The sequence below is a fragment of the Cebidichthys violaceus genome, unplaced genomic scaffold (genome assembly GCF_023349555.1).
Source record: "Cebidichthys violaceus isolate CVI_PGR_0920_01 unplaced genomic scaffold, fCebVio1.0.p SCAF_6, whole genome shotgun sequence".
NCBI classification, from domain to species: domain Eukaryota; kingdom Metazoa; phylum Chordata; class Actinopteri; order Perciformes; family Stichaeidae; genus Cebidichthys; species Cebidichthys violaceus.
In genome coordinates this window covers 3,218,063-3,243,212 of record NW_027176816.1, presented here as the reverse complement: position 1 = coordinate 3,243,212, position 25,150 = coordinate 3,218,063, and the positions used below count along the sequence as shown (strand labels likewise).

Here is a 25,150-nt window from a genome sequence, read left to right as displayed (position 1 = left end):
CCCCCCCCCCATCATCCTCATCCTCCCCTTTTCGCTCCCTTTCCCTCTGCTTGGTGTATGGCGCCCCCTCCTGTTGCTCTTGGACTGCTCACATCATCTGAAGCAGTCACTCGCAAAAACACACGAAAGGTCTCCTGGAGAAAACTCAACAAATGACCCATTCAAACAAAGAAATTGGTAAAGACCAACTAAACCAACTATATCTTTCATTACGCATCCGTGTATATGTGAAAAAAATACGATGTATTACAAAAAATATGATTATTTTATGTGTAAAAAAAAAAGTTTAGGTAAGTAAAGTTGTGGTAAAATAGTGCATGAATTATTACTTTAAACGATCTTTTATGATGTGTAATAACATGCACAACATATAAAAGTTAATATACAGCCTACAGTATATAAAGTTTTATTACAGAGAACTCCGGGTCTGCGGCTGCATCGATGGACGTGAATCCGCGCATGCGCTCTTCCGCCTCTGTCCGCCAGGGCGGTGATCTCTCTCCCTCCCTCTTACACACACACACACACACACACACACACACACACACACACACACACACACACACTTTCTGTCTCTCTATCGCTCTCTCTCTTTCTGGGAAAAACCCGAGCAGGAGGAGAGCAGCAGAAGGGGGAGGAGGCGGACTCCTTCTTCTTCCGATACAGCGGCGGCGGCAGGATATTTAGAAAAATAAATAATTAAAAAAAAAAATCCACGCACCCCCCCCCCCCCCCCCCCAGTGCGGAGCTGCAGAGCAAGAAAAAAAAACCACACGGATGTGCCTCCGAAAGAGCAGCGGATACCGCCCTCCGGACCTTATTAATGCCAAGATTGTGAGTATCTGATCGGCTGCAGAAACGAGCTTGAACACGGGGAGGGGAGGGGTGTCGGTTCCCGGTTAATTTCCCCTTCCCTCGTCTCCAGTCGGCGGCGGGGCTTTTTTTTTTCCTCGCTCCGCGGTGTTGAGGAAAAAGGTCGGTCTCCGCGATTCCTTACCTCCCTTCCTTTCCTCACCTTACCTCCTTGATTCCTTCTCTCAAGAACGGGAAGCAGTCAAGGCAGTCTTTTTTTTGGGGGGGGGAAGAAGGAGTCGATTCTTTTAAACGGTTTTCTTATTGACACTAGCGAAGGTGTCTCCGTCCTCTCAGCCGTTTTTGTGTGTGTCTCTAACATTAACGGGACGCGTAAAACACACAAGCAGCTTATTAGTAGAACACTGTGGAGACATTCAAAAAGGTTTTTCCTACTTTATTTAAGTTTTCTTTCTTTCACTTCACGTCCTGTAAGTGAGTTGGGCTAAAAAGAAACGAGAGCCCACTGACTGTTAGCTTAACGTCTCTGCTGTTGATAATCGTGGAGCCTTCAAGGCATGGTTCACAGGGGAGAACGGGTTCAGTTGCAACACAGGTCAGCCATGACAAACTAGCATGTGTGACTGCGAATCAAACTTCATTCATTGCAATTACATTACATACTTGATTCTATTTCCACTTTCACTTACTTTGGCCCCATGTTTTCGTTTTTTTTTCTTTCTGTCAACCCATTAGTTGTCTTTGCTGTGCTTACATTTGAGGATAGGAAATGTACATTCAGAAAGGATGGAAGCTATCCCAGCTATTTAAATTACAGTTTTAGCTAATTCGTCAGTTGTGGTGTCAGTTGTGGTGCAGGGTCAGTGGATGGTGGGCTCTAACCTCAACAACGTGCAAAGGCTTCTTGTTCTGTTGATTTGCTGGAGTGACTTTACTTTAAGTTGTCGTGTCCGTTTTATTATTATTTGCAATGGCAGCGCTGCATATTTACAATATAAAATAGCCGACCACAAAGATGTGAGAAATGTGTTTCATTGTGAGTATGTTGTGGTCTTTTTGCGCCCCCCCCCCTGCATAGAATAAGTGGTTGGATGGACTTATTGTTTATGTTCTGCTATTGTTTCTATTGTTTTGACTGTGGACTTCTAGACCAAACAAATTTTCTTCTGTGTGGGATAATAAAGTTGATCTGAATCTGAACAAAGCAATAGTTAGTTGCTCACTGAGATGTTGCTTCACCCACAGCATCTCATTAGTCACATAGATGATCAGGTCCGTTCTCTCTCCCTTCGTGCTTCATCCAGAACAACAACGGCTGGACCCGATTATTTGGTTATTTGTTGGTTGGGTGGGTATCCCGTATTTTTTTATTTTCTTTAACTCCTTGGAATTACAAACATGCAAAAACACACCAAACCTTTTGGAATACATGCATCTTACTCAATAACAAATGGAGATACAAACAACATAACTGTAGAATAACCAAAATAATTCAAAAGATACGAGTTGCGGCCCTATGGCGAGACCTATGGCGTCTCAGGCGAGACCAGAGGAACGTCTGGCCGAGCCCTCGCCGCCGTAGCTTACCCCGGAGCGTAGAGCAACCATGGGGGGGCTCGGGCCCGAAGGCCAGAGCGGAAGCCTCCGCAGGCTGCATTAACGCACAGGCTTGCAGCTGGACACTGCTGGAGAGACGGTGTGTCATGATCTCGGAGACTGCAGACTCAAAGCGCAGCTGTTTAGGGGCAGAGGACCCAGCAAACGTGACTTTGAGGAACATCAACATTTGGCCACACAGGGAGATGAGGAGAGGAGACGCTGAGTGTGTGTGTGTGTGTGTGTGTGTGTACACACCGTCCAATCGAGGCGTAAAAACAGCACCCATGACACATTTTGTTCGATAGAACACGTGGAGGAAGCCTCTGAGTGTGTGGTAGAGGAAATGTACTGCTTTAACGACACAAGTCCGTGCTGCGGACAACTTTAAGCACTCCTCCGGTCAAGGCGGACCCGCGCACTCTGCAGGCCGAAGCTTCGAATATTCACTGTTGGTTGATACCGAGCCCAACAGATTTTATTTGGGACGGACGGGCCAAGCAACCAGATGCAAGTGTCTCGGCTGACAAAAAAACCCCTGTGCCTCCAAAGCGCTCCCAGCTGAAACCTGGAGGGAAAAAAAAGTTTTGCTGGACAAGTTCCCTAATGCCTCAATCCAATCAAAAGACAAGTGTAGTGTGCAAAACTCACTGGCTGCATCCCATAGCGTTGCATCAGTTGACGCTGTAGAACGCAGCACATTCTATAAACTCACTATCATTAGATTCAGAACCGCGAGTTCCCATTGGATGCGGTTACAGACGGAGCCTGTTGCTTTAACAGAATGAGGGAATTCACCTTTTCTTTGTGGAGGTGGTGGCAGCTGGTTGGAGTGAGATTTCAAGGGAGCGGAAAGTTTCCTACCTGTTGGTTGTATTGTGTGTCATTTCCAGCTCATGCCACAATAAAATGTGTGTGTTTTCTGTTTAATAAGTACAAATGTCGGTAGATGGCGTGTTCTACTCCCCCATCATTTTAGTGGTTTCGTCTCCAATCTAATCGTGAGCACACAGCGGGGCGGTGTTTGCTTTGTTTACATGACGTTACGCGCTGTTAGGACACCGTCAAGCTCTCTGCGGCCAAGGTTCCTGCCATCATTACGCTTGTTGTTGAATGATTCCCTGTTAAACTTCACCTAACGTTACATTTTATTTTCAGTCAATGAAGGTGACATGTGACTCCCGTCATGCGGTGCATTCAGTGCATACGAGGCAGACAGCTGCCGTAGTGCTGCCTTTTTTTTTCTTTTCTTTTTCTTTCCACAATCCATTATACATTTTTGTATTTGAATGTACAGCGCTATCAGCTGACATGTGGGACAGTTAAGACAAAGAAATCAGTGTGAGATTCCTTCACTTTCCCTACAGTGTGGTTGTGGTTTGTGAGTTCATAGTGACCTTGCTGTTCTTGACGGTATGTTTATGTATAAACTGACACCATGGAGTTCCTACATGCTACTCCTACAGCAGGCCAGCAGTAGTCTTGTTGTATACATTTTCTTGTGTATCACAACCTTAGTATGAAGTATGACTTTAATATTCCTATTGTGACTTATGGATCTTATTTATGATCATAAAAGGTGTCGACTCTGGTTCGGCGCTTTTAGATGGAGACGCAGAAAGGCAGGAATGTATAGTTCAGTTGGTATTTTACAACATTTCTGTCAGTCTCCTCATCCCTTTGTAGTAAATATGCATTTTTATGAATCATACTGGACACCTTTGGGTGAAAGTATTGCACAGGAAGGTGCGTGGCAGACTTGTCAGATTTTAAAAACGAGGCTTTTTTGCATTTCTTCTTCGTTTTCTCTTTGGTGTGGTCTTCTAAACCCTTGAGTTTTGAGGAGGTCTTTTCTTGAAGCCGGTTTTGAATTCCGCACGGTTCTATAAAAAAGTCCTCTAGAAAGAGAAGTGAGATTTGTTTGTAGGCGTCTAGGTGAGGTTCGTTGGTGTATAAAGCTTTTTTTCCTCACGTGACTGATCAAACCACGCTGAAGGAGGAACAGTTTGATTAAACAGCTTCAAACACACGTGTAATACCCTCAGAACTCACAGCCATGCACTCCGCTATATGATCTGTCATTTATTAGTGGATTTCTACCAACAATATCCGCTCTCAATAAAATACATTTGGGGCTCCGAACCCTGAGATTAAGAAACACACCACCTCTCAGAGAGTGATTTATACCCCGTCAGGAGTCTAGAGTTTTTTTCATTCTTTGGTTGCCAGTTGGTACACACTTCCTCTTCCTGCGTCTTTCTTCATTGTGTCTGTTGCTTACTTCCTCTTTTTTGTTTTAGTTTTTTTTAAAGTTGGCTTCTCTTCTTTAGTCTCTCTCTCTCTCTCTCTCTCTCTCTCTCTCTCTCTCTCTCTCACATTTTCTGCCTCACCCCATTTAATTTGTCTTTCATTGTTTGTTTCTCTCTTTATGTCCACCTTTAGTGTGGTGATGTGTGTGTGTGTGTGTGTGTGTGTGTGTGTGTGTGTGTGTGTGTGTGTGTGTGTGTGTTTTTCCGTGGTTGTCATTCTCTGAGGTGTGTATGTCTTCATCATCATCTTGTGCCACGAGTGACTGGTGGTCACTCTTTTTAGCTGTTACTGTTGTTGTTTGATGTTTCAATTTGATAAAACAATTCACCCAAAAATATCATTTCCATCACACGTTTCCTCACTGCATGGAGCTCATTGGAATCATTGTTACGTAAGGTAACATGAGGCCAGGTCCTACAAGCTGAGTAGGCAGCCAAAAGTGAGTTAATGAATTTCAAATGCAGAAGTCCATAATTACATTCATGAAGAGTCATGGCTGATACCCAATCCGCTTAATAAATCAAGTATATCAGCACTGAAGCGATCTGGTGCATGGTCACATAACAGGGAGGCACCTGATTCACGGTTAATATTAGCCTAATCGTTCGCTTTATGGAGTTTTAATGTGTGAACGTCACGCACGTCGTCTTCGATGGGAACAGCGGTGACCTACCAATACGTGCCAAGAGAAGACTTTCTGTAGCTCTTTATTAAATCATCTCGTTAGGACATGCTCAGAACGTTTGCATAACAGAAGTTCATGGAAACACATACTGGTTCACTTTTTCTCTCATTGAGCTTATGAAATTAAAAGCTTGGTTTAGAATTTTTAAAATGTGTGTCTTTCTCAGAGCCCTGTGTGATAGATTGAGGCTCCACCTTTGAGAGATCCTTAAAGTGACAGGTGAACGATTGGTACACACACACTCACTATGGCTTCTTTTCTCTTTCTCTTGTGTGTGTGTGTGTGTGTGTGTGTGTGTGTGTGTGTGTGTGTGTGTGTGTGTATGTGTGTGTGCTATCGCCTGTGTTCATCATTCATGTTTTTGTGCTTAAATGTACCTTCCCCTGGAATTCTTTTGTGCATTTTGTGGATGTTAAATGCGTGTGTCGTGTGTGTAAATTGGGTTTTTGGGATTTCACACATTCATGTTTTTGTTATGCATTTGTATTGTGCTCGTTTGTGCTTCGGTGTGGCAAATTCACATGCACTTGCACGTACATTTGTGCATTCCGTATGTGTGTGTGCGTGTGTGTGTGTGTGTGTGTGTGTGTGTGTGTGTGTGTGTGTATGTGTGTGTCTGTGTATTTATAAAGGAGAGGTCCGAGGCAGAAGGGGCGATGACATGCATGTGTCCGGCCTGCTAACATCGCTGACGACTCACACACTAACCGACAGCCCGCCCTCGCGTCATGACGGACGTACTGGTAAACCAACTGCATCTCTTCCTCCGTCTGTCTCCCAGATTCCTTTTCTTGCTTTTCCTCTCTTTGTTCATTTCTTTGTGTTTCAATAAATGTCTTTGTTTCCCTGTCTGGCAAGTGCCAGTGCAATCATTATTACATTCTGAATTTCTACAGTGAATAAAATATACTAGATGGCATTGGGTTTAGCAGCCCTCTCCCAAATATATTGTTTTACTTTTTTGTCTGTAAACTAAAATAAAATCATTTTGGACAACAATTATAAAGTGCTTACCTCTTAAACCTGAGCAGACCCTTTTTAGGGTCCCGTGGCGAAAGTTTAGCGTACAAAGTTAATAACAATGCACTTATGAAGAACGAATATAATGATATTATACTTCTGGTTAAACTGCACTGCCTGGGCTACAACACAATGCAAGCCATTTTTACATGCTCCAAACACAACTCAAACAGCCAACTAAAAGAATGACCAAAATATCATATTCATATTTCGCCAGGAGTTGGCACTCCCGGGACATTCCATGAGCTAGCAAATGCAGCTACGTGCTAACAAAGAAACCAAGACATGAAAAAGCAAGCCGATTCCACGCAGATTACAGACATATCCTCCATGTGTCTCTCTGTCAAACCATCACCGAGATATGAGCCAACAAACGCCAATAAAACAAACCGCAATATCGATTATGATCAGAAAATGCACCATACTTTTTGCGTTTTGCAGAGGAAAGACCGATATTTCCGCTCCTTTTCGCCGTGGTATACGTTCACCGGGTGTTCCTGTGTCTCACTCGAGAGATCTCGTCTCTCTCCATGACTTTACGGGACGTGGGGAGGGTTTTAACTTTCAGCAAATCGGATTTTACGCTTCACGATGGATGGCACTTTTTTGATTCTGATTGGCTAACAGTGCTGTCAATCTTGCCTCTCGTGGGCTAGTTCAATTCTATTAGCTCTAACGCGTCGAAAGAGGTGTCAATCACTGAAATCGACCAATGGCTCATTGAGCTACAGCTCTATGCAGAGGGGGAGGGCTGGAATCTGAAAAAAGTGAGTGAGCTGAGGGAGTCAGAGAGGTCTCTGAGAGGATTCTGGCCTTCAAATAAAGCCAAAACTGCTGTATTTGGATGAATTAAACACCTTTAGTGATATATAAGTGAAATATATAGTTTGGTACATGAGAAAATTAAAATGGCACACATTATGCCAAAAGGAGTAATTTGGAAACCTCGTCTGAACTCTCTGTACTAAAACCTCTCTAATTTTGTTGTGCTTCACTTCATCAAAGTCAGACTTTGCACAGAGACTGTTCACATATTGTGCTATGATTTAAGAGAGGTTTAAACCTTCAAGTTACATCATTCCAAAGAAATAATCATCCTGAAAGTGCTTTTTTTTTTGGGCAAATCTGAAAATGTTCAATTTGTGCTGTGTGCCATCTTCATTTACTCTTAATCAGTGACATATATACTGATAGTCACACATCTGAACAAATCTCACAAATGTTCCCTTTATTATAACGCCAACATTATTAAAATACAGCTTGTGGTTACAGAAATAAACTATTTTTAGTATGGGAATGCAATTTTCGAGCAGAGGCCTAAAAATAGGGTTAGGGTTCAAGAGGTTTAAGGGATGAAAGATTTATTTGGCCAAACCAGAAGTTAGCAAAGCACTGGTTCCCTCAACTAAAAGCAAATGGAATGTTTCCATTGGAACAAACGTTTACGATGCTTACACTTTTTTCTTCAGGAAGATAATGTTCGCAGATGAATACCACTTTTATGAAGTCGCATGACTTCACAACACCACCGCTAAGCCAAAGGCGGACTGGTGTTTGGCGTGATGATGGTTATTCGTCTCATTTAGCCACTTGTTAGCAACCGCCTTTTTATAGACACATAAAAGCTTCAAAATTATCATATTTGATGTCTCAAAATTTGTCTGGAACCCTGCTACCTGATCCAAATACTGGAGATCTTGGTTCAAAAACAGCTGTTTTTTTAAATTATTATGATATGAATGGCAGTTTAATCCGACTCCTGAAGACAAGTGTCAAGTGTCACTATTACACAAGGTTAAACCATAACTAGCTCCAAATCCATAAAACAAGCCTGAAAATAAAGAAATCTAAATCAATTGTGAGAAATAAAGAGTCCACTGTACTTGTCATTTCAGTGTTTTCTCTCCCCTTGTCTCCTCCTCGTTATCATTCTCTTAAATTTAACTGTCATTTAATTTCCACATGTTGCTTCCAATGTTGACGATATACAACTGCTGTCAGCTTGGCTCCCTCATATCTGCTTGTCATTTCCCTGTCCCCATTTGCCTTCTGTCTTTTCCTCTCACTCTCTCCGTAACTTGTTTTCTTATCTCCCCCCCCTCCCATTCCTCCCATTCCCTCCACTCTTTTTTTTTCTTTTATTATCTCTGCCTCTCACCCACTTTCCCTCTTCATATTTCATTACTTCATATTCTCATTCTCTAATTCTTCCTTCCCTTCCCCCAAATTCATTCATTGTCATTCTCCCCCTTCTTTCAATTATACTTGCATGTCTCTCTCTCTCTCTCTCTCTCTCTCTCTCTCTCTCTCTCTCTCTCTCTCTCTCTCTCTCTCTCTCTCTCTCTCTCTCTTTACTTTACTAGTATCCTTCATTTGAATGTTCACTTATGCAAGGATGCTGGAAAGGGAACTATATACATGGTGGTTATGAAGAGCACTGGAGCTGTGTGTTCACTTTAATCTGCAGGTGTCAACAGGTATATACTAGGTAGAGGCCATCTTTTTCATGTGAGATGCATTTTTTTTTCTTTTTTTCTTGTTAATTGTTGTGTCATTCTACATTAAGGTTAAAATCAAGGTTAATTATGACACCACATCAAATTTAAATCTGCAACAGATTTCTTTCCGCTGTACCGAACCCACACCGAACCTCTCCTAAACCGGGATATGAACTGTACCGTGACTTCTTTGTACCGTTACACCCCTATGATGTAGCAGTAAGACTTACCTGCTGTCTTTGAAATTGAAGGTGCCCAAACGATGATAACCAGACCCCCTGCCTGAAGAGTATGCGGACAGGGGTGTCGACTTTTGGCCGTGCAATGTACACCTTCGTTTAAACAAGGGGGGAAAGCAGGACAACAGCAGAGCTTTTCTGAGCAGTCCTGCAAACAGCTGACCTCTTTTCTTGTCTCCTTCCTTTCAAAGAATTAGGGATGAAGACGCAGCAGAGCTGTGAAGAGACATTCCTGCATTGATGCCTGGGGCATTTATGTAGCTTAAGGGATACATAGTCAGATTTGTAAAGTTTGGTGTTCTTGTGAAAGAAAGACGTTGACAAGTCCAGACTGGACTCCAGGGGTGTCCAAGGTTGGAGGGAGAAGGAATGTAAATGTTGGGTTTTAGCAGCATTTCTTCCCTGTAAGCCATCTTGGCATGAATGGGCCCATGCAGTCATGACGGGTTGGGTTGTTGTGCGTGGGTGTGCGTGTGTAGACACCAGGTCTGATTCATCAAGTTTCAGAAAGAAACCAAGAAGCGCTGTGTCACAATACCTCTGACTCTGTTTCCTGCCTGTCTCTCTTTCTCTCGCTCTCTTTTCCTGTTGCATTGGACTGGCTTTCGTCTCTCTTCCTCCTTCGCTGGAGTGAATGCGTGTTGATTGATGGAAGAGTGCGAGAAAATCAAAAGAAGAAGCCGTTAGTTGTTTCGTTCAGTCATCCATCCTCGATCCGCCATTGAATCGACTCGTCCCTGGTGAGCTTTGCTGCTGAATGGTGTCTGTGTGCTGCCACTTTAATGTGCCGGGTTATTGAACAGGGTTTGGTTATTTTGTACACTCTTGAAAGCCGTGACTTCATAGCTCAACAGATGGAGAAAGGCAGTACCGGCGTTTGTGGTTTGATTTGCTCTCTGGCTGCCCATGCAGTTGATAGGAGTTTCTACCAAAGTGAATGTTGCTTCATTGCTCAAATGTATGCGATTCAACGACGCCTCTGTGGGTTATTGAGAACATTCTCTGTTGTCTCTTTGATGAAACTCTTTCAACACCCCCCCCCCCCCCCCGTTAGATAAACTTGAAAATGCATCGTCATCAAGCTTTACACCAGACTGTTTGTCTCAGTTCCTGAAAAGTGGGCATCTTTAGGATATATGCAGTTTTGCATTTTTTGGGCAGATAAACGACAAATAACCTATTTTGACATATAATAACAATAATAAGTTTCAGAAGGATTTCACACCTTTCAGACATTGGCTTTCTTTAGCTCATTGTTTATCGTTTATCTTGATGCCTTAGCAACTGCTATTTGTACATTTTTAATTATTACACTTACAATACAACTAGGAAATACTACAGTAACAATTTCACCATTCAATTAAACATAATCTTGTCATTTTTATAATCTTTTAATTTCAGCATTCAATGAAACTTGACATGCGGATGCTTGACAGGGAGCTTTGGATGCTCCAACATCTGAGATTGAAGAGTTTGATTTGGCAGCTTTGCAAGAAAGGACAAAAGAAACATGATTGTTTTAATGTGTTCTTATTGTAAGACTAACAATTACTTTCATTACTGGTTCATCTGATGAATATTTTCTCCATTAATGGAAGACTTTTTTTGGTCCCATAACAAATCACCACAATTTTTTAAAACCCAAGGTGATTGCATTAAATTTCGTGTACAACCAACAGGCTAAAACACAAAGAGTGTGTTTAATAGCTCATCAATTGAGTAGCTTAACTAGTAATGTTGTCAAATATATGCAGTGAAGTTAAAAATACACTATTTCCCAATGAGATGTAGTGGGCTAGATGTAAATAGTTACATGGAAGTACTCAAGTGAAGTACTAATACTTCAAAGTTGTATGTAAAAACGGTACTAAAGTAGCCTAATTAAGCCTAAGTTGTATACCTAGTTCTTCATAGCTCTTACCTCTTGTTTATGCTCTCAAAGTACACCATTGATGCAACATTAAAATGTACAGAATTTTCTTAAGGGGAACAATGCACCCGGACCCCTTAGAGTGTTGTTGGTGCTGGCATAGAACATATTGAAGTGTTGCAAGTGGATAATGAACGTGTTGGAGGAATGATCTAAACACTGCTATTGCTCATGTTTATCCCCCATTTTAAACCTCCAGCTGGTCCAGAGGTACAAACAGAGAATGAACATGTAGAGCTTCAGTGTCTCCAGAACATATGGCTGTGGATGGTAACATTATTGTCATCCGCTGCAGAGATCAGACCTTTGAGTTGACAAAGAAAAGATGTTGCTTTTAAAGGATTACTTCACCCAAATGACAAAAGAGCCGTAGATGGAGTTTTGTTTTTATTTGTCTCTGAGATGTGTGCTTCCACCCCCATGACAATGGAGGTGAGGCACTGAAAAAAGAGAATTTGACAATTTTGGTCACATTAAGTGTCCTTGTATGTTTCTTTGTGCTCATTTGGACATTGATTGGGTTTAAAGTGGTTTTAATGGGATGTAAACAGCCTCTTGTTTGGTTAAGGGAGATCCTTTAGAAATGGACGCGTGGCTCGTATGATTGAGGTGACGTTTGTGTGTGTGTGTGTGTGTGTGTGTGTGTGGTTGTGGTGTGATTATAAGTGGACACGTGTATGTTGTTGCGATTGTGTGTTGTAACTTTGAATGCACATGGGAGCAGTTGTAGCTTTATTGTGTGTCTAGTCAGTGTGTGTGTGTGTGTGTGTGTGTGTGTGTGTGTGTGTGTGTGTGTGTGTGTGTGTGCGTGTGTTTAGCCAGGCTTGTCCATAGAAGGTAAGGAGAGGAGATCGATTTTGGAGCTTGTCGGCGCAGCCCTCTGGTAAAAAAAAAACTTGAATCTGTCACCACAGAGCGCTGTTAGGCTGGATTTATAGAGCCACTTACTGTGTGTGTGTGTGTGTGTGTGTGTGTGTGTGTGTGTGTGTATGTGTGTGTGTGTGTGTGTGTGTGTTTGTGTGTGTGTTTGTGTGTTTGTTGTTAAGTAAGAGGGAGTAGTGTGAAAGCGACCGTGTGTGTGTGTGATTTTCAAAGAAAGTAGATAAAGAGAGACATATCAAGAGCAAGAGGAGAGGAGCACACTGTACAACGTGTGTGTGTGTGTGTGTGTGTGTGTGTGTGTGTGTGTGTGTGTGTGTGTGTGTGTATGTGTTAAACAGTGCATTAGCGAACCTTTAGCAGTGTTAAACATGTCAGGGCAGGAGCTTGGCAAAGCTCCTTTCCTCCATAAAACATGTTCCTGTCTTCCTGCACCAGATCTGGGGTTAAGATACCAAGAACTTGAGGAACACTGTAGAAAAATCCTGACTGGGAATCGGTATCAAAAACTTGTTTGCACTTCTCTTTTGTAGACTGCTCAGAAAAGCTTTTTTTGTCACACACACTGTGAATGCCCTCGGTCTCTCGTCTGTGGTTGTCAGGTTTCATGAGGCTGTGATTATCCTAGAGGTCACAACCGGTCATTCTATACGGTTATTTCAGGTGAGGTCATTCTAGTGCTGAAAATAAGAGGTGGGAGACTTCCATACAACATAGTCGTTCAGCAGAGTGAAGCGACATAAGTGTGTTGTGGATTGAAATCAGAACTGAAACATGTTTGATTGTTGCAGTTGTTTGTTCATCAAAAAACAACATTGATGTGAACATTTGCTGGTCTTCTGTGCTTTTTTTTTAATTCAATATCTTTTGGGGTAGACTGTAGACTTCTGGGCTGTGGCTTGTTTTAGTTTCACTTTAAATCTTAAATCCGGACATGAAGGCTCCTCTGGTGAGGATTCTTCGGTGTCTCCTCACCGGATGACTTTCATAGCGTTGTGACGTCACTAGAATAATTCCAAGAATATATACAATATAAAACATGAGAGAGCATGACAGGTAGTTTCCGAAAAATGTGCCTCTTACTTCCAGCTGTGAGGTAATAACGCCTAAAGGTGTAAGGGGGGTGCGATATATACAGTGTTGTATGTTGCCTGTTCAAATTCCACAAAAGCAGTGTTGCATAAGTCAAGAAAAATGATTAGCCAGTGTGAACTAAAGAAAAGATCTTCACCCATTATTCAGTGTGAAGTAGGAGGAGCTTGAGTATGTGTCCTGTGATTCTACAGAATTCCGACTGGATCACGACCGTTTCGGAGCACCAAGTGTGTCAGTTGAAAGAGTGACCGTGTTAACTTGTGACTTTCAGCCGAATAGGACCGTGGTTGCTCGTAGTAATTTACGTAAATGGTTGCCGTAGATAATAAACACAGGTGAGTATGTATTTAAACTTGAGTGAAGCCTTGTAAGAGGACACCTATACATGCAACAACGCATTCAGCGTTAACACGGTCACTCTTTAAATTAAACCGAAATACCGGCACCATCTATGGCTGCAAGCTATTAAATGTGTTCACTACATCCGGACTGATCAAAAAAGCTTATGTTTGCAGCGTTCATTTAAAAAAACAAAACAACAACAACATTCAAACCTCCGAGTTGATATCACGGTATTTGACATTCTGTACATGACCACAGATAAAGTGTGAAGTGAAGACAACAATGCTTTGTAAAATACTTAAATAAAGATAAATATAAAAAAATATAAATAATACAAATATTATTGTAATTTGAACCCTATATTATACCACTGAAAACTGAAGAAAAACTGAAATAAACTATTATTTTGCATGTCAGCACTTAAATATGTGAATCACATTGTTTTCCAAGACATTTATTACATCATTATATCATATATTTTCATTCTCAAACATAGCTTAATCATGTCATGTGATATGTCACTTCAGTACACAGGAACAAATCCTGCTGGGCCCACTACAGAAACTTCTAGATGAACATATAATATCCTCAACCGCCTCATTTTTGAGCAAAGTAAACGCTAAAAGCAGCGCAGAGCAGCATTCAACACACAGACGCATCACAAATATGATGAATAAAAACCAAAACAAACCCAGCTCACATTTTTATTTGACTCTTTTCATTTATTTTAGAGAATTGAAAAAAAAAGGTGGCGGTTCCCCTCCTTTCCTCACCAGTGCGTCCTGTGTCCTCAATGACACAGTACAGAGTGAACTCTGCACTCTCAGTATTCAGCAAAAAAATATGCTACAGTTAACAAAACTTTTTTTAGCATTCTATAATGTAAAATATTAAACCTCAAATACACACATGCACAGACAAGCCAACAGCAGTAAACAAAAAAAACCAACCAGCAGTTGATGCACAGGTCACCTGCAGGTTGCACATTGGTCTAAAACGCAGACGCCTTTACTTCCATTGCCTGTAGATGGCGCCTATTGCTATATTGTGACGCTCCTCCCACTGTCTCAGAGGCTGTCCTGGTCAACCCCAAAAAAAAAAACAGGCAGTTGTCTGACAAGTGAGCGTCGTCAGCTGATTAGACTCACCTGGGTCTTTAGGCAATAAAAGCTGGGCCGTGTGTTCAATCCTTCTCACTCCCTTCCTGCAGCTAACAACCACCCTGCAGCGCCTACTTTTGCTGTTGCGCCTTCAAACACTGCAACACATCATATGTCACACATCCATGCGCTGCTTTCTACATACATCTGTTTATAAGGGGACATTTTGGTCTGATTGAGGCACTAGAGAAAGGGTTGATGGGAGTAATTTTCTTGGTACCATCGCTCCCATGGAGATTTGTCCAGAGATTGTTAAAAAAATCTTTTGCTCTGAGAGATGACTTACTGGTGATGGCCACCCTCAGTCAGTTTTATTAAATCACAACAATACAATAGTTTCAGTCATATATCTCCCTTTCATTTCATCTTTCTTTCTGTCGATCTATCAACGTGACCCCCACCACTATGTAACACACACTCACGTACACACACACACACACACGTACACTCACACACACACACACACACACACACACACACACACACACACACACACACACACACACGTACACTCACAGAGGGCTGTTGGCAATCAGGTGGTGAGATTACGGAGCAGTAATCTCTCAGATTAATACTTAAAATGAATGTTTAATTACTTAAACCCTGCTGACAGGTGCAGATGTGTCTGTGTGTGTGTCTGTGTGTGTGTGTGTGTGTGTGTGTGTGTGTGCGTGTGCGTGTGCGTGTGTGTGTGTGTTGGTAGACAAACGTACATTACACAAATGCCCGGCAGTGCCTCTCTCTGAATTTAAATGTCATCTTGCTTTATTGGCATGGTATGCGAGTCCATCTGTGCTGCCAAAGCACGCAGAGATGGCGAGCAAATGTGTACAGTACAAAAGAGGTGATCCCAGCGCAGCTGACCTATAGATATATGACGGCCATGCACAGCACTGCATGCATTTAGCCTTAAATATACTGAAATATGCTAGGTTTGTTTTCTTATTAATACAATAAAGTTTGCAAAGATTAAAAAAATGTGTTTTAACATTGTGTCAGTGAGGTCATCAAACACGACAGACATCAAGCTATTGAGAGTTTGAGAGCTTTGTTAATGTTTTAATGTAACAAAATAATTTACATTTACTGAACCGAACCAAGGCGGCACATTTTACAACTGATCAAACAGTCCAGATATAGTAAACAAAAGTCACGTTGTGGGAATCCCCGTTACTTTGATCAATATGATTATTTCTCACGATTATCCCTTGAAGTTAGTGACAAAATATTTGCATGCGTTTTCACATGCAAATTGATTGTACTGTTGCGCTACATTCCCGCTAATGCGTCAAAGAAGACTGGCTCTTATTCACAGTGCATTTCCGAGAAGCAAAATCAAATTGTACCAACACTTTTTTATCTAAAGTAAACTCAACAGAGCACTGCTTTCACTTTCACGTTGTGCCACATTCCTACTAATTAACACATCTTTTCATCAAAATAAGACTTACAGTGAGGTCTTCTTTGTCTGAATTCAGTGCATTTTGACCGTCTCTGACATACAAAATGGGGCAAAACGTGTAATACAGTGAACTGCTGTTCTACTCTGAACTGCAGCTGCAACATTCTGCAAACAATTTTAACATGACAGCTCCCCAAAAGTGAAGCCTCTCAATCGCTGTGTAGCCGGACGGTGCAGGAAATCAGCATTTGTGTTCCGTCGACCTCACCAGGATAAATACAGGTTAAAAAAGTATTCAGAGATGGAGTGAAGATGAGAAGGAAGTGAACTAATTTGTGTGTGTGTGTGTGTGTGTGTGTGTGTGTGTGTGTGTGTGTGTGTGTGTGTGTGTGTGTGTGTGTGTGTGTGTGTGTGTGTGTGTGTGTGCAGTTTCTCAGCATTCTAATGTCATCTAGTTTAATCAGATTAACACTCCGACCCAAATCCTGTTAAAAACACACACATACACACACACACACACACACACACACACACACACTGAAATTCATGTGGAGCAAGAGGAAGTGAGACATCTGCTCAAAAGGAACTGTACACATTAGCATCTTTCTTTCTTCATGTCCTTTTCTCAGTAATCTCTTTTCTTTCTTTTGTTCTTGCTTTCTTCTTTCTAAACTAAACTGGTAATGAACTTTCCCATGTTCAGTCATCACCTCCGGAAAACATGAATTTACACACGCACACACTTTTCGTACAGACTTGCCTTTATACACACACACACACACACACACACACACACACACACAGAGGCAGAAACATGATAGCTCTGTGTTATAAAAGAGAAGAAGGGAGTGTCTTTCCTGTCTTTGCTCTGAGAGTGCAGGTAAACTGTGACACCAGTGCTAGTGTGTGTGGGTGTGTTTCTGAAGGTGTGTGATGTATATGTCTGTGTATGTGTGTGTGTGTGTGTGTGTGTGTGTGTGTGTGTGTGTGTGTGTGTGTGTCTCAGCAGTGAACACACCCTTTTAGAGGCCCCACAGCTGGCTGCCTTTCTCGAGCACATTAACAGAGAAAAATACCAGTTAACTTAATATTTTTAAGTCAGGTTTCTGTTCTCGTTGGCAATGTTATGGTCACTATACAGCCTGAAGACCTGTCCCCCTTTTCAAAGTCAGCCTCTAATCCAATAGTAACTGTAACTCAGTGGGTTTTCTCCGTGGGTGTAAGAAGAGCTGGAGACGCCGTGGTGCTGCCAAGTTGCTCCCCGGTGGCCAACCACAGTACTGCAGGTCAACACGTTTCCCAGAAACCACCATCATAAAAGAAACATCTGTACAATTGTTGAAAGGATACCTCAAACTAAAACTGGATTAAAAAGTTTGTAAAACATTTCCAAAGCCTAAACAATATGCACCCATATGAGTGAGAATCTTTGATTGGAATAACTGGGCACCGTCTTGAAGAATAGTATCTAGATCGGGTTATACATCCATGGTGTCATCATAAAGCGTTTCCTTTGACTCAAAACAAGATCAATAATATATTCATTAAAATTGCCAGGTCCTGATTGGTCCTCACTGATACTACTGATGCTACTTTTTCATTGCTCCAGCCGTCAGTCAGTCAGTCAGCCAGTCAGTCAGTCAGTCAGTCAGTCAGTCAGTCCGCCACAACAGGCAGCAGAACATGAACATGTTGCAGGTTACTGCTTTCATTCACTAATCCACAGTATTACCGGTATCACCACCACATTCACCCGCTCTGAGTGTTGGCATAAAGCGTGCACACACACACACACACATACACACACACACACACACACACACACACACACACACACACACACACACACACACACACACACACAGATCAGCTGCCCACTTCTGTCCCTGTGCTGGCAGACACACACACACACACACACACACACACACACACACACACAGAGTTGACAGCTGGAGGCTAATGTTAGCTGTAGTTTCAACATTTTAGAGAAATGGAAAAATAACAACAGCACCCAATCTGATGATGATAGCATTTAGATGGAATTATCTTCTCCACACACACACACACACACACACACACACACACACACACACACACACACACACACACACACATACTGTTGGTGTGTATTTGTGTCTTTTACGTCTGAATGCACCTTTTATGTTTGCGTATGGATGTCACTTATGTGCCTTTTCATTATGCATGTGTGTGTGAGCACATGATGTACACTGTGTGCTGGACAGTATGTACATATTTCCCCATATGTCTGTTTCTTAACTCTTTCTGGCCCATTCGTCCCAAGAAGTACCGTAACATTCTTTGGACATTTTCAAGACGATGGAGGGAGCTTTAATCAGAATATATATAAAAAGGGACCGTATTTAAACATGTTAAAAATATAATATATAATATAAATAAAGCGATTCAAGAAACTTGGTGTCCTTAGTCCAGAACCTAAAGTTGAGAAATCTGTGTGTGTGTGTGTGTGTGTGTGTGTGTGTGTGTGTGTGTGTGTGTGTGTGTGTGTGTGATCACAGCTCAATCACATGATGCATCACATTGCCCGGTCTGTCTCCATACCCGCTCTCTTTCACTTCCTCTATTCTACATGGCGTCTCTCTCTTCCTCCATACCCTCTCTGAATTTGTAAATCTCTTGTTTCTCTCTTTCTCTCTCCCTCTCTATAATCTTGCCATCTTTCGACATCTCTCACCCTTTTCTATTTCTCTCTGTATCTCCCTCTGCCAATTTGTTTTATTTATTTATTCCCCCTTTTCTCGCTGTCTCACATCAGATAAACCCTTGTCTTTTTTCTTCTTCAATCCCCGCCCTTCCCCATCTGAGTGTGTTTTGTTCATCTTAATCTAAAACAGCAGGTTTATGTTGTTTTTTTAAAGCCTCAAAACAGGTTTCACTGCAAAGCAGTGCTCATGCCTTCAAGTCACTGAAATGTGCTTCTTCATTTAACTGACAAAACTCTAAATTTATAATTTAATTAGTACTACTATTAGCATGTTTCACAGAGACAGTAGTATGGAAAAGACTGTCTCAGAATAGAGACTAATGTAATCAGATGATTTTCTATATTATATATATATTATATATTATTTGACTTCAGATCCTTCACTGTGAACTCATCAATCATCTCTAAAGACAAACATGCTATGTGTAGTCAACACTGACAGACACGTAAACTGTGTAACCTTGGTATGATTACTGTCAACAAAGATGATCATTTTTAGACCATTTCTAGCTTCTGTCGAACATGAGTGGTGTTGTTAGAGCTCAAGTTTCTCCACATTCACACTCTGTTGGAACATCAGAAACATGTTAAAAGTCCTCTTCTTTTCCAGAACTTCTTTCAACCTTTCATGTCCACTGGATTGACCTGAAAACCATCTACTGTCAGCAAAAGCTTGCTGGTCCAAGCTCCACAAATGCATTAATGCAGCAGGAGGCTGACTGAGATCTGTGGAGTGACTTTAAAATGCCACATGTCACATCTTAAGTCCTTTTTCTTGAGTATTCACACTTATTGCTACTTCATACTTCTACTTCCCTACAAGTAGAAGTATGGAACAAATATTGTACTCTTTACTTGCATCTATATTTACCGGTTACTTTTCAGTCTAAGATCCTACACACAAATACATATGATGAAAGAATAGTTTGAAGAACATTATGAAAATGAATTGGCGGTCCCTGTGGACAAATGCGGAAGTGTTCCTGAGCACCACTGTCCCTTTAGAAAACCTAATTGTTCATCAGCAGGGTGGGACAGTCTACCCTGCACAGTCCTGGTCCTGGTTCTCCTGTGCCCCCCTTTCCTCTAGCCGGGTGGTGTAGGCGTTGGGGACCAGCAGAGCAGCGAGACGAGCCTGTGCAGCCACAATAATGATAGTTAATTAACAAAAAAATCTATGTAATATATAATAATAGACAAGTACTTTTACTTTGGATACTTGAAGTACATTTTGTTGATAATACTTTGGCGCTTTTACTTTTGATTTGAAACTTTTAGTATTTTTAAGATTGTGATATTGGTGCTTTTACTTCAGTAATTAAAGGATAGTACTTATTCCACCACTATAAATGACAGTGAAGAAGAAATCACAACATCTCTCTCTCTCTCTCTCTCTCTCTCTCTCTCTCTCTCTCTGTCTGTGTCTCTACAGTACACAGGCCCAATCCCGGCCGAGCGAGGGGGCGAGCTGGCCATGGGGGGAGGTCGCAGCGAGACCTCGGCACTGAGTGGGACGGGAGGGGGGCGGGGCATGACCACTACGCAGAATTCCCAACGGCCCAACGCCTGCTGCTTCTGCTGGTGCTGCTGCTGCAGCTGCTCATGGTAGGAGACGGGAACACACACTGCATTTATACAGACAAATACACACACACACACCTGGCACACCTGTGAAACCTCTTATGTAAGCAAATACACACTGGAGCAAGTACTGTTGTCCTGCAGGGCTGTACCGGTTTTTTACTTTCCTTTCTTGAGGCTTTTGAATGAAGCTTCAAATCACATCATCCCCTACATTACACTACATTAATCTGAGGAGACAGGAAGTAGCATGGATCATTACTGAGTTGGTGTAATGTGAAACTAGGCAGCCATATGTATTGCATTTTTCAGGTTCCTGAGCTTTATTATATATATAATATTATAATGATATTATTAATATATGACGCTTCAACCTGTAACTAAACCTGTGAAAGTATTTGTATTTGTCGTATCTTATCACAAATTCAAAGAGCTGATGAGGCCTTTTACTATTAGGTAAGCTATTTTGAAAAAAAGGATTTTACATATGCGTGTTACTAGAAAGCACAGTGCGTCTCACAGACGTTGAAGTGTGCCTTGTGCGTCGGTACCGGATCCAGAGGGCTGTGACAAAACGTCGGTATTTCACAACCAAGACCGGTCTGTGTTCCGCTGAAATGCTTTTGTTGCGCTCCGGTGATCGCACGTGTTTGTGTTGTTGCAGAGAGTGGCATTCTTTAAAACCGTGGCAGAATCGGCGTCAGTAAAACGTCAGCAGTGTGTGTCAGCAGTATATGTTCTTTATGTATTCATGAAGCAACAACAATGAAATAAGGACTGTTCTTTGGTTGTACTTACAGCTGTCCCGCTGTAGACCATTGACCCTCGTCTGCCTTGTCTCTCTACTGAACAGTGTGTCACTTGCGACAATCTCTACCGGCATCAGACACCGCGAACATAAGCAGCCCAAGCTGACCAGTCACAGAGCTTATTCACCTTAGACCATCGTGGCCTCCACCAGAGCCTGTGATGTACTGTGGTAGACCAGTCTGTGTTGTTTTTAGTCATCCCAGTGTGGCTATATGCACACACACTAACACACACTAACACACACACACAGGAAGACATCGGACAGAAGTGTTCACCATTAAACACACTGAGTCTCCAGACATTAGTCAGAAAGTAGCTGTACAGTGATTAGGTCTCTGTAGTTCCCACAGGGTAACTCATTATTTATAGCGCTCTCTCTCTCTCTCTCTCTCTCTCTCTCTCTCTCTCTCTCTCTCGCTCTTTGTTACACACACACACACACACACACACACACACACACTGAAGGTATTGACACCTGTAGCTCCTGCTTTACCCTGCTGTTAACATAGCTTTGGTTAGTGCTGTCATTAAATGGGGTAGTAACATCATTGAAGGTGATTGTACATGTGTTCATAGTTCTGAGAGCAATTACTCTTCTGTCAGCTGTGGTTAAGTGTGTGTGTGTGTGTGTGTGTGTGTGTGTGTGTGTGTGTGTCCTGCCTGAGAGCAGTTTCATCATGTCAGTCTCACTTTCAGGAATGAAGAGGAGAGGCGGAGGAGGAGGAAGAGAATATCACAGGACACCAAGATGGAAACCATACCAAACTGTGAAGCTTGGTGAGTCCGCAAGCACGAACACACGATCAGTTTGTGTTAACATTAACATTTTGTAGATTAGGTTATCGCACAAAGAAACCATGATTCTTTTTTTGGTGCGGATGCAGGATTTGACCACTCAAATCACTTTAACACTACATGTCATCATTCACACCCATTGATACACGGATGGCAGGGGCTACCATGCAAGGTGCCACCTGCCCATCTAACATTCACACACATATTCACACACCAATTTGGGGGTTATGTGTCTTGTGTCCAAGGACCAACAACATGTTGGTCCAACCATCTTCCCACTCTTCTTTCCTCAGCGCCAGACCGTCGGTGGAAGAGATCCGTCTGTGGTCTCAGTCTTTCGACAAGCTGATGAGGAACCCTGCGGGTCGAAATGTTTTTCGGGAGTTCCTTCGGACGGAGTACAGCGAGGAGAACATGCTGTTCTGGCTGGCCTGCGAAGATCTCAAACAGGAAATCAACAAGGGCGCCATCGAGGAGAAAGCGAACTCCATCTACGAGGACTACATTTCCATACTGTCGCCAAAAGAGGTAGGAGTTTTAGCTGCTGTGACAGCTTCCTTCAAACTGAAGGTTCTTAGCGCACAGAACACTCTTATCTTTTAGATTTGTTTTCATGACGTAGCTCACAAACGCAATGCTCTCTGGAACCTTCGGGTTAAATCTTGCAAGAACTGTTTCAGAGGAAGATTTAAGAAGATTATTGCAAGTTAATCACTTCAGGACGATCAGGCAACGTTGCTGGAGGTCTTTTATTAATGGACCAACAATGTTTTCTTTGGTAAGATCTGGCTGATGCATTTTGTTTTTCCAGTGGGTTTGTGGCTTCATCTGTGCCCGACTGTCAGTTTGTCAGTCTGTCCAACATTTTTATTCACAGCATCACTATTGTCATAAAATGTGCTCTATTGATTTATACGGACCACAGAGCTAATGATTTCCAGTAGAGCCGTCATCAGGCAAGAATTCCTATTTGGGAAATGGATTGACGTCATGCTATAAAATTTACTGAGCGTGTCCCTGCTCCCCAGATCATGAATCCTTTGTGGGGTTTTTTTATGCCTCTGCGCCAGCGTTAGTCATGACATTATATTATCTCGTTGGCAGTTCGTCCCTTTCTTGTGAATGCAATATCTCTAGAACGCCGAGAGGGAACTTCTTCATATTTGGCACAAACGTCCACTTGACCGTGAGGATGAACATATTCGAATTTGGTGGACAAATGTCAATGTGACCTAACAAAACATGCCGTCCCTTCCTGTCTTACCACTTGTACCTTGAGAGGCGATAGTGAGGCGCTGTAGCGTCCAGTCTGACCTCAGTCCAACACGAGAGGACAAAGAAGTAGAGCTGACCGGAAGGCTTGTCAGTCACGTTGAAGGTACAGGCTCCGTGTACATTTTGATCGTTTATTATTGGATTCAATTCAAAGTGGCAGGAAAGGGAAAAGGACCCACTCCTTATCTGTCACTTTGGATTTAGTCCAATAAACAAACTATCACGGCGTACACAGACCTTACAGCCCTCAGTCCGGTTAGTGGAACAAACTCACAGATGACTAATGTAAAGTATAGACCAACGCCTGCAGTGAAGTTATTTTAACTGATTACTGTAAAGCAAGATTGTATGGACCCAGTTGTAGAGGTGAAATGCTGACACCTATATATTTGGAGCATGCAGCTACATGTTCCACACTGCACCTTTTTTTTTCTTTTCTTTTTTTTTTGCATTGAATTTCTTATTTTCATGCTGCACATTTAGTGGTTTTGATTTGTCATCTGTTATGCACAGTGTTCACACCGACACCCACCTCAAGAAACGTGAGCCCTGCTGATTGATGGTGATGGACTTAGACATACTGTAGTACAAACACACACCGTCAATGTGTTCAAGTTCTCTTGCTGCTGAGAACTGGGGGAAGCACTGTTGGCTTTACTGCTATTTTTAACTGACTCACTCTGTGTGTGTGTGTGTGTGTGTGTGTGTGTGTGTGTGTGTGTGTGTGTGTGTGTGTGTGTGTGTGTGTGTGTGTGTGTGTGTGTGTGTGTGTGCGTGCGTGCGTGCGTGCGTGCGTGCGTGCGTGCGGTTGCTTTATTTAGTTGGTTGCTTCTCAGGCTCCATCACAAGTGTGTACTTGTGTGTGTGTGTGTGTGTGTGTGTGTGTGTGTGTGTGTGTGTGTGTGTGTGTTAGCATGTTTAGACACGGGTGTGTTTGTATGTACAGTTGTGTTAGTGTGTGTGTGTGTGTGTGTGTGTGTGTGTGTGTGTGTGTGCGCACAGTGTGTTTATAGGAAGCTATAAATTGCTGCTCTCACCCACTTCTGGCAGTAGAGGCTTTTTATAGACCCACACACACATTAGAATACGGAGATATCTAGACGTGTGAGTCTGGCAGAGAAGATGCATGCCTGGCTGTCTGTCTGCATGTATGACCTTGGTAGGATGCCTATCTCTCTTTGTGTGTGTGTGTGTGTGTGTGTGTGTGTGTGTGTGTGTGTGTGTGTGTGTGTGTGTGTGTGTGTCTTTCCTAAATAAGAGCAGAGAGAAAACATAGGAGACAGCTTGTTGTGCTATAAATATCTGCTGGTGCCGTGTCTGTGGGGCCCTTGAGTGTGTGTGTGTGTGTGTGTGTGTGTGTGTGTGTGTGTGTGTGTGTGTGTGTGTGTGTGTGTGTGTGTGTGTGTGTGTGTGTGTTCCAGTGCTGATAACTGTATGTGTTCAGGCCTCTGTGGAAGATAATAAACCAAACTACAGAGCACGAAACAACTTCAGACTTTAATCAGCCTGCGAGTCCACGTCTGAGGGTTCAGAGACAAATGTTTAGGTGCAGTTTGAGTTTTAAAACCCCCTTTCTCCCCAACTGTGATTGTCAAAACTAGAAACTGTGAAAGGATGAGTCTATCAACAGAAAATAAACTGCCATGTCCTTTTATTGTGTTGTCGTCTCTCTGCATTAAACTAAATTGAATGTCCCTCCAGGTGAGTCTGGACGCCCGGGTTCGAGAGGTGATCAACAGGAAGATGCAGGACCCGACGACTCAGTCGTTCGAAGACGCCCAGCTACAGATCTACACGTTGATGCACAGGGACTCCTACCCACGATTCCTCTCCTCCAGCATCTACAAGTCGCTCCTTCACGGCGGCTCGCGTACCTCCTCTGAATCCTAGTCTCACACCTCCTCCCCCTCTTCTGATCCTGCAATTACAGGATTGATGCCAGACCATTTCATCGCTTCTCCAGCGCAAAACTTTCCA

General features: G+C 42.4%; 1 protein-coding gene across 3 annotated transcripts in view; it reads left to right on the top strand.

The window, feature by feature from the left end:
• The first annotated feature begins 533 nt into the window (after window positions 1-533).
• The window catches only part of rgs19 (regulator of G protein signaling 19), a 26,711-nt gene continuing 2,094 nt past the window's right edge, over window positions 534-25,150 (top strand). The window contains exons 1-6 of one of the 3 annotated variants that reach the window (XM_068733334.1): window positions 749-834; window positions 6,037-6,147; window positions 20,145-20,317; window positions 21,800-21,880; window positions 22,192-22,426; window positions 24,875-25,150. The exon at window positions 24,875-25,150 is cut by the window's right edge and continues 2,094 nt beyond it. In XM_068733334.1, the coding sequence (XP_068589435.1) occupies window positions 6,133-6,147; window positions 20,145-20,317; window positions 21,800-21,880; window positions 22,192-22,426; window positions 24,875-25,063 (693 nt within the window). In that variant the 5' untranslated portion in view covers window positions 749-834; window positions 6,037-6,132 and the 3' untranslated portion in view covers window positions 25,064-25,150. Of the gene's footprint in view, window positions 835-6,036; window positions 6,148-9,777; window positions 9,902-20,144; window positions 20,318-21,799; window positions 21,881-22,191; window positions 22,427-24,874 lie in introns of those variants that run through there. The other 2 variants (XM_068733333.1, XM_068733335.1) reach the window with 2 other exon arrangements.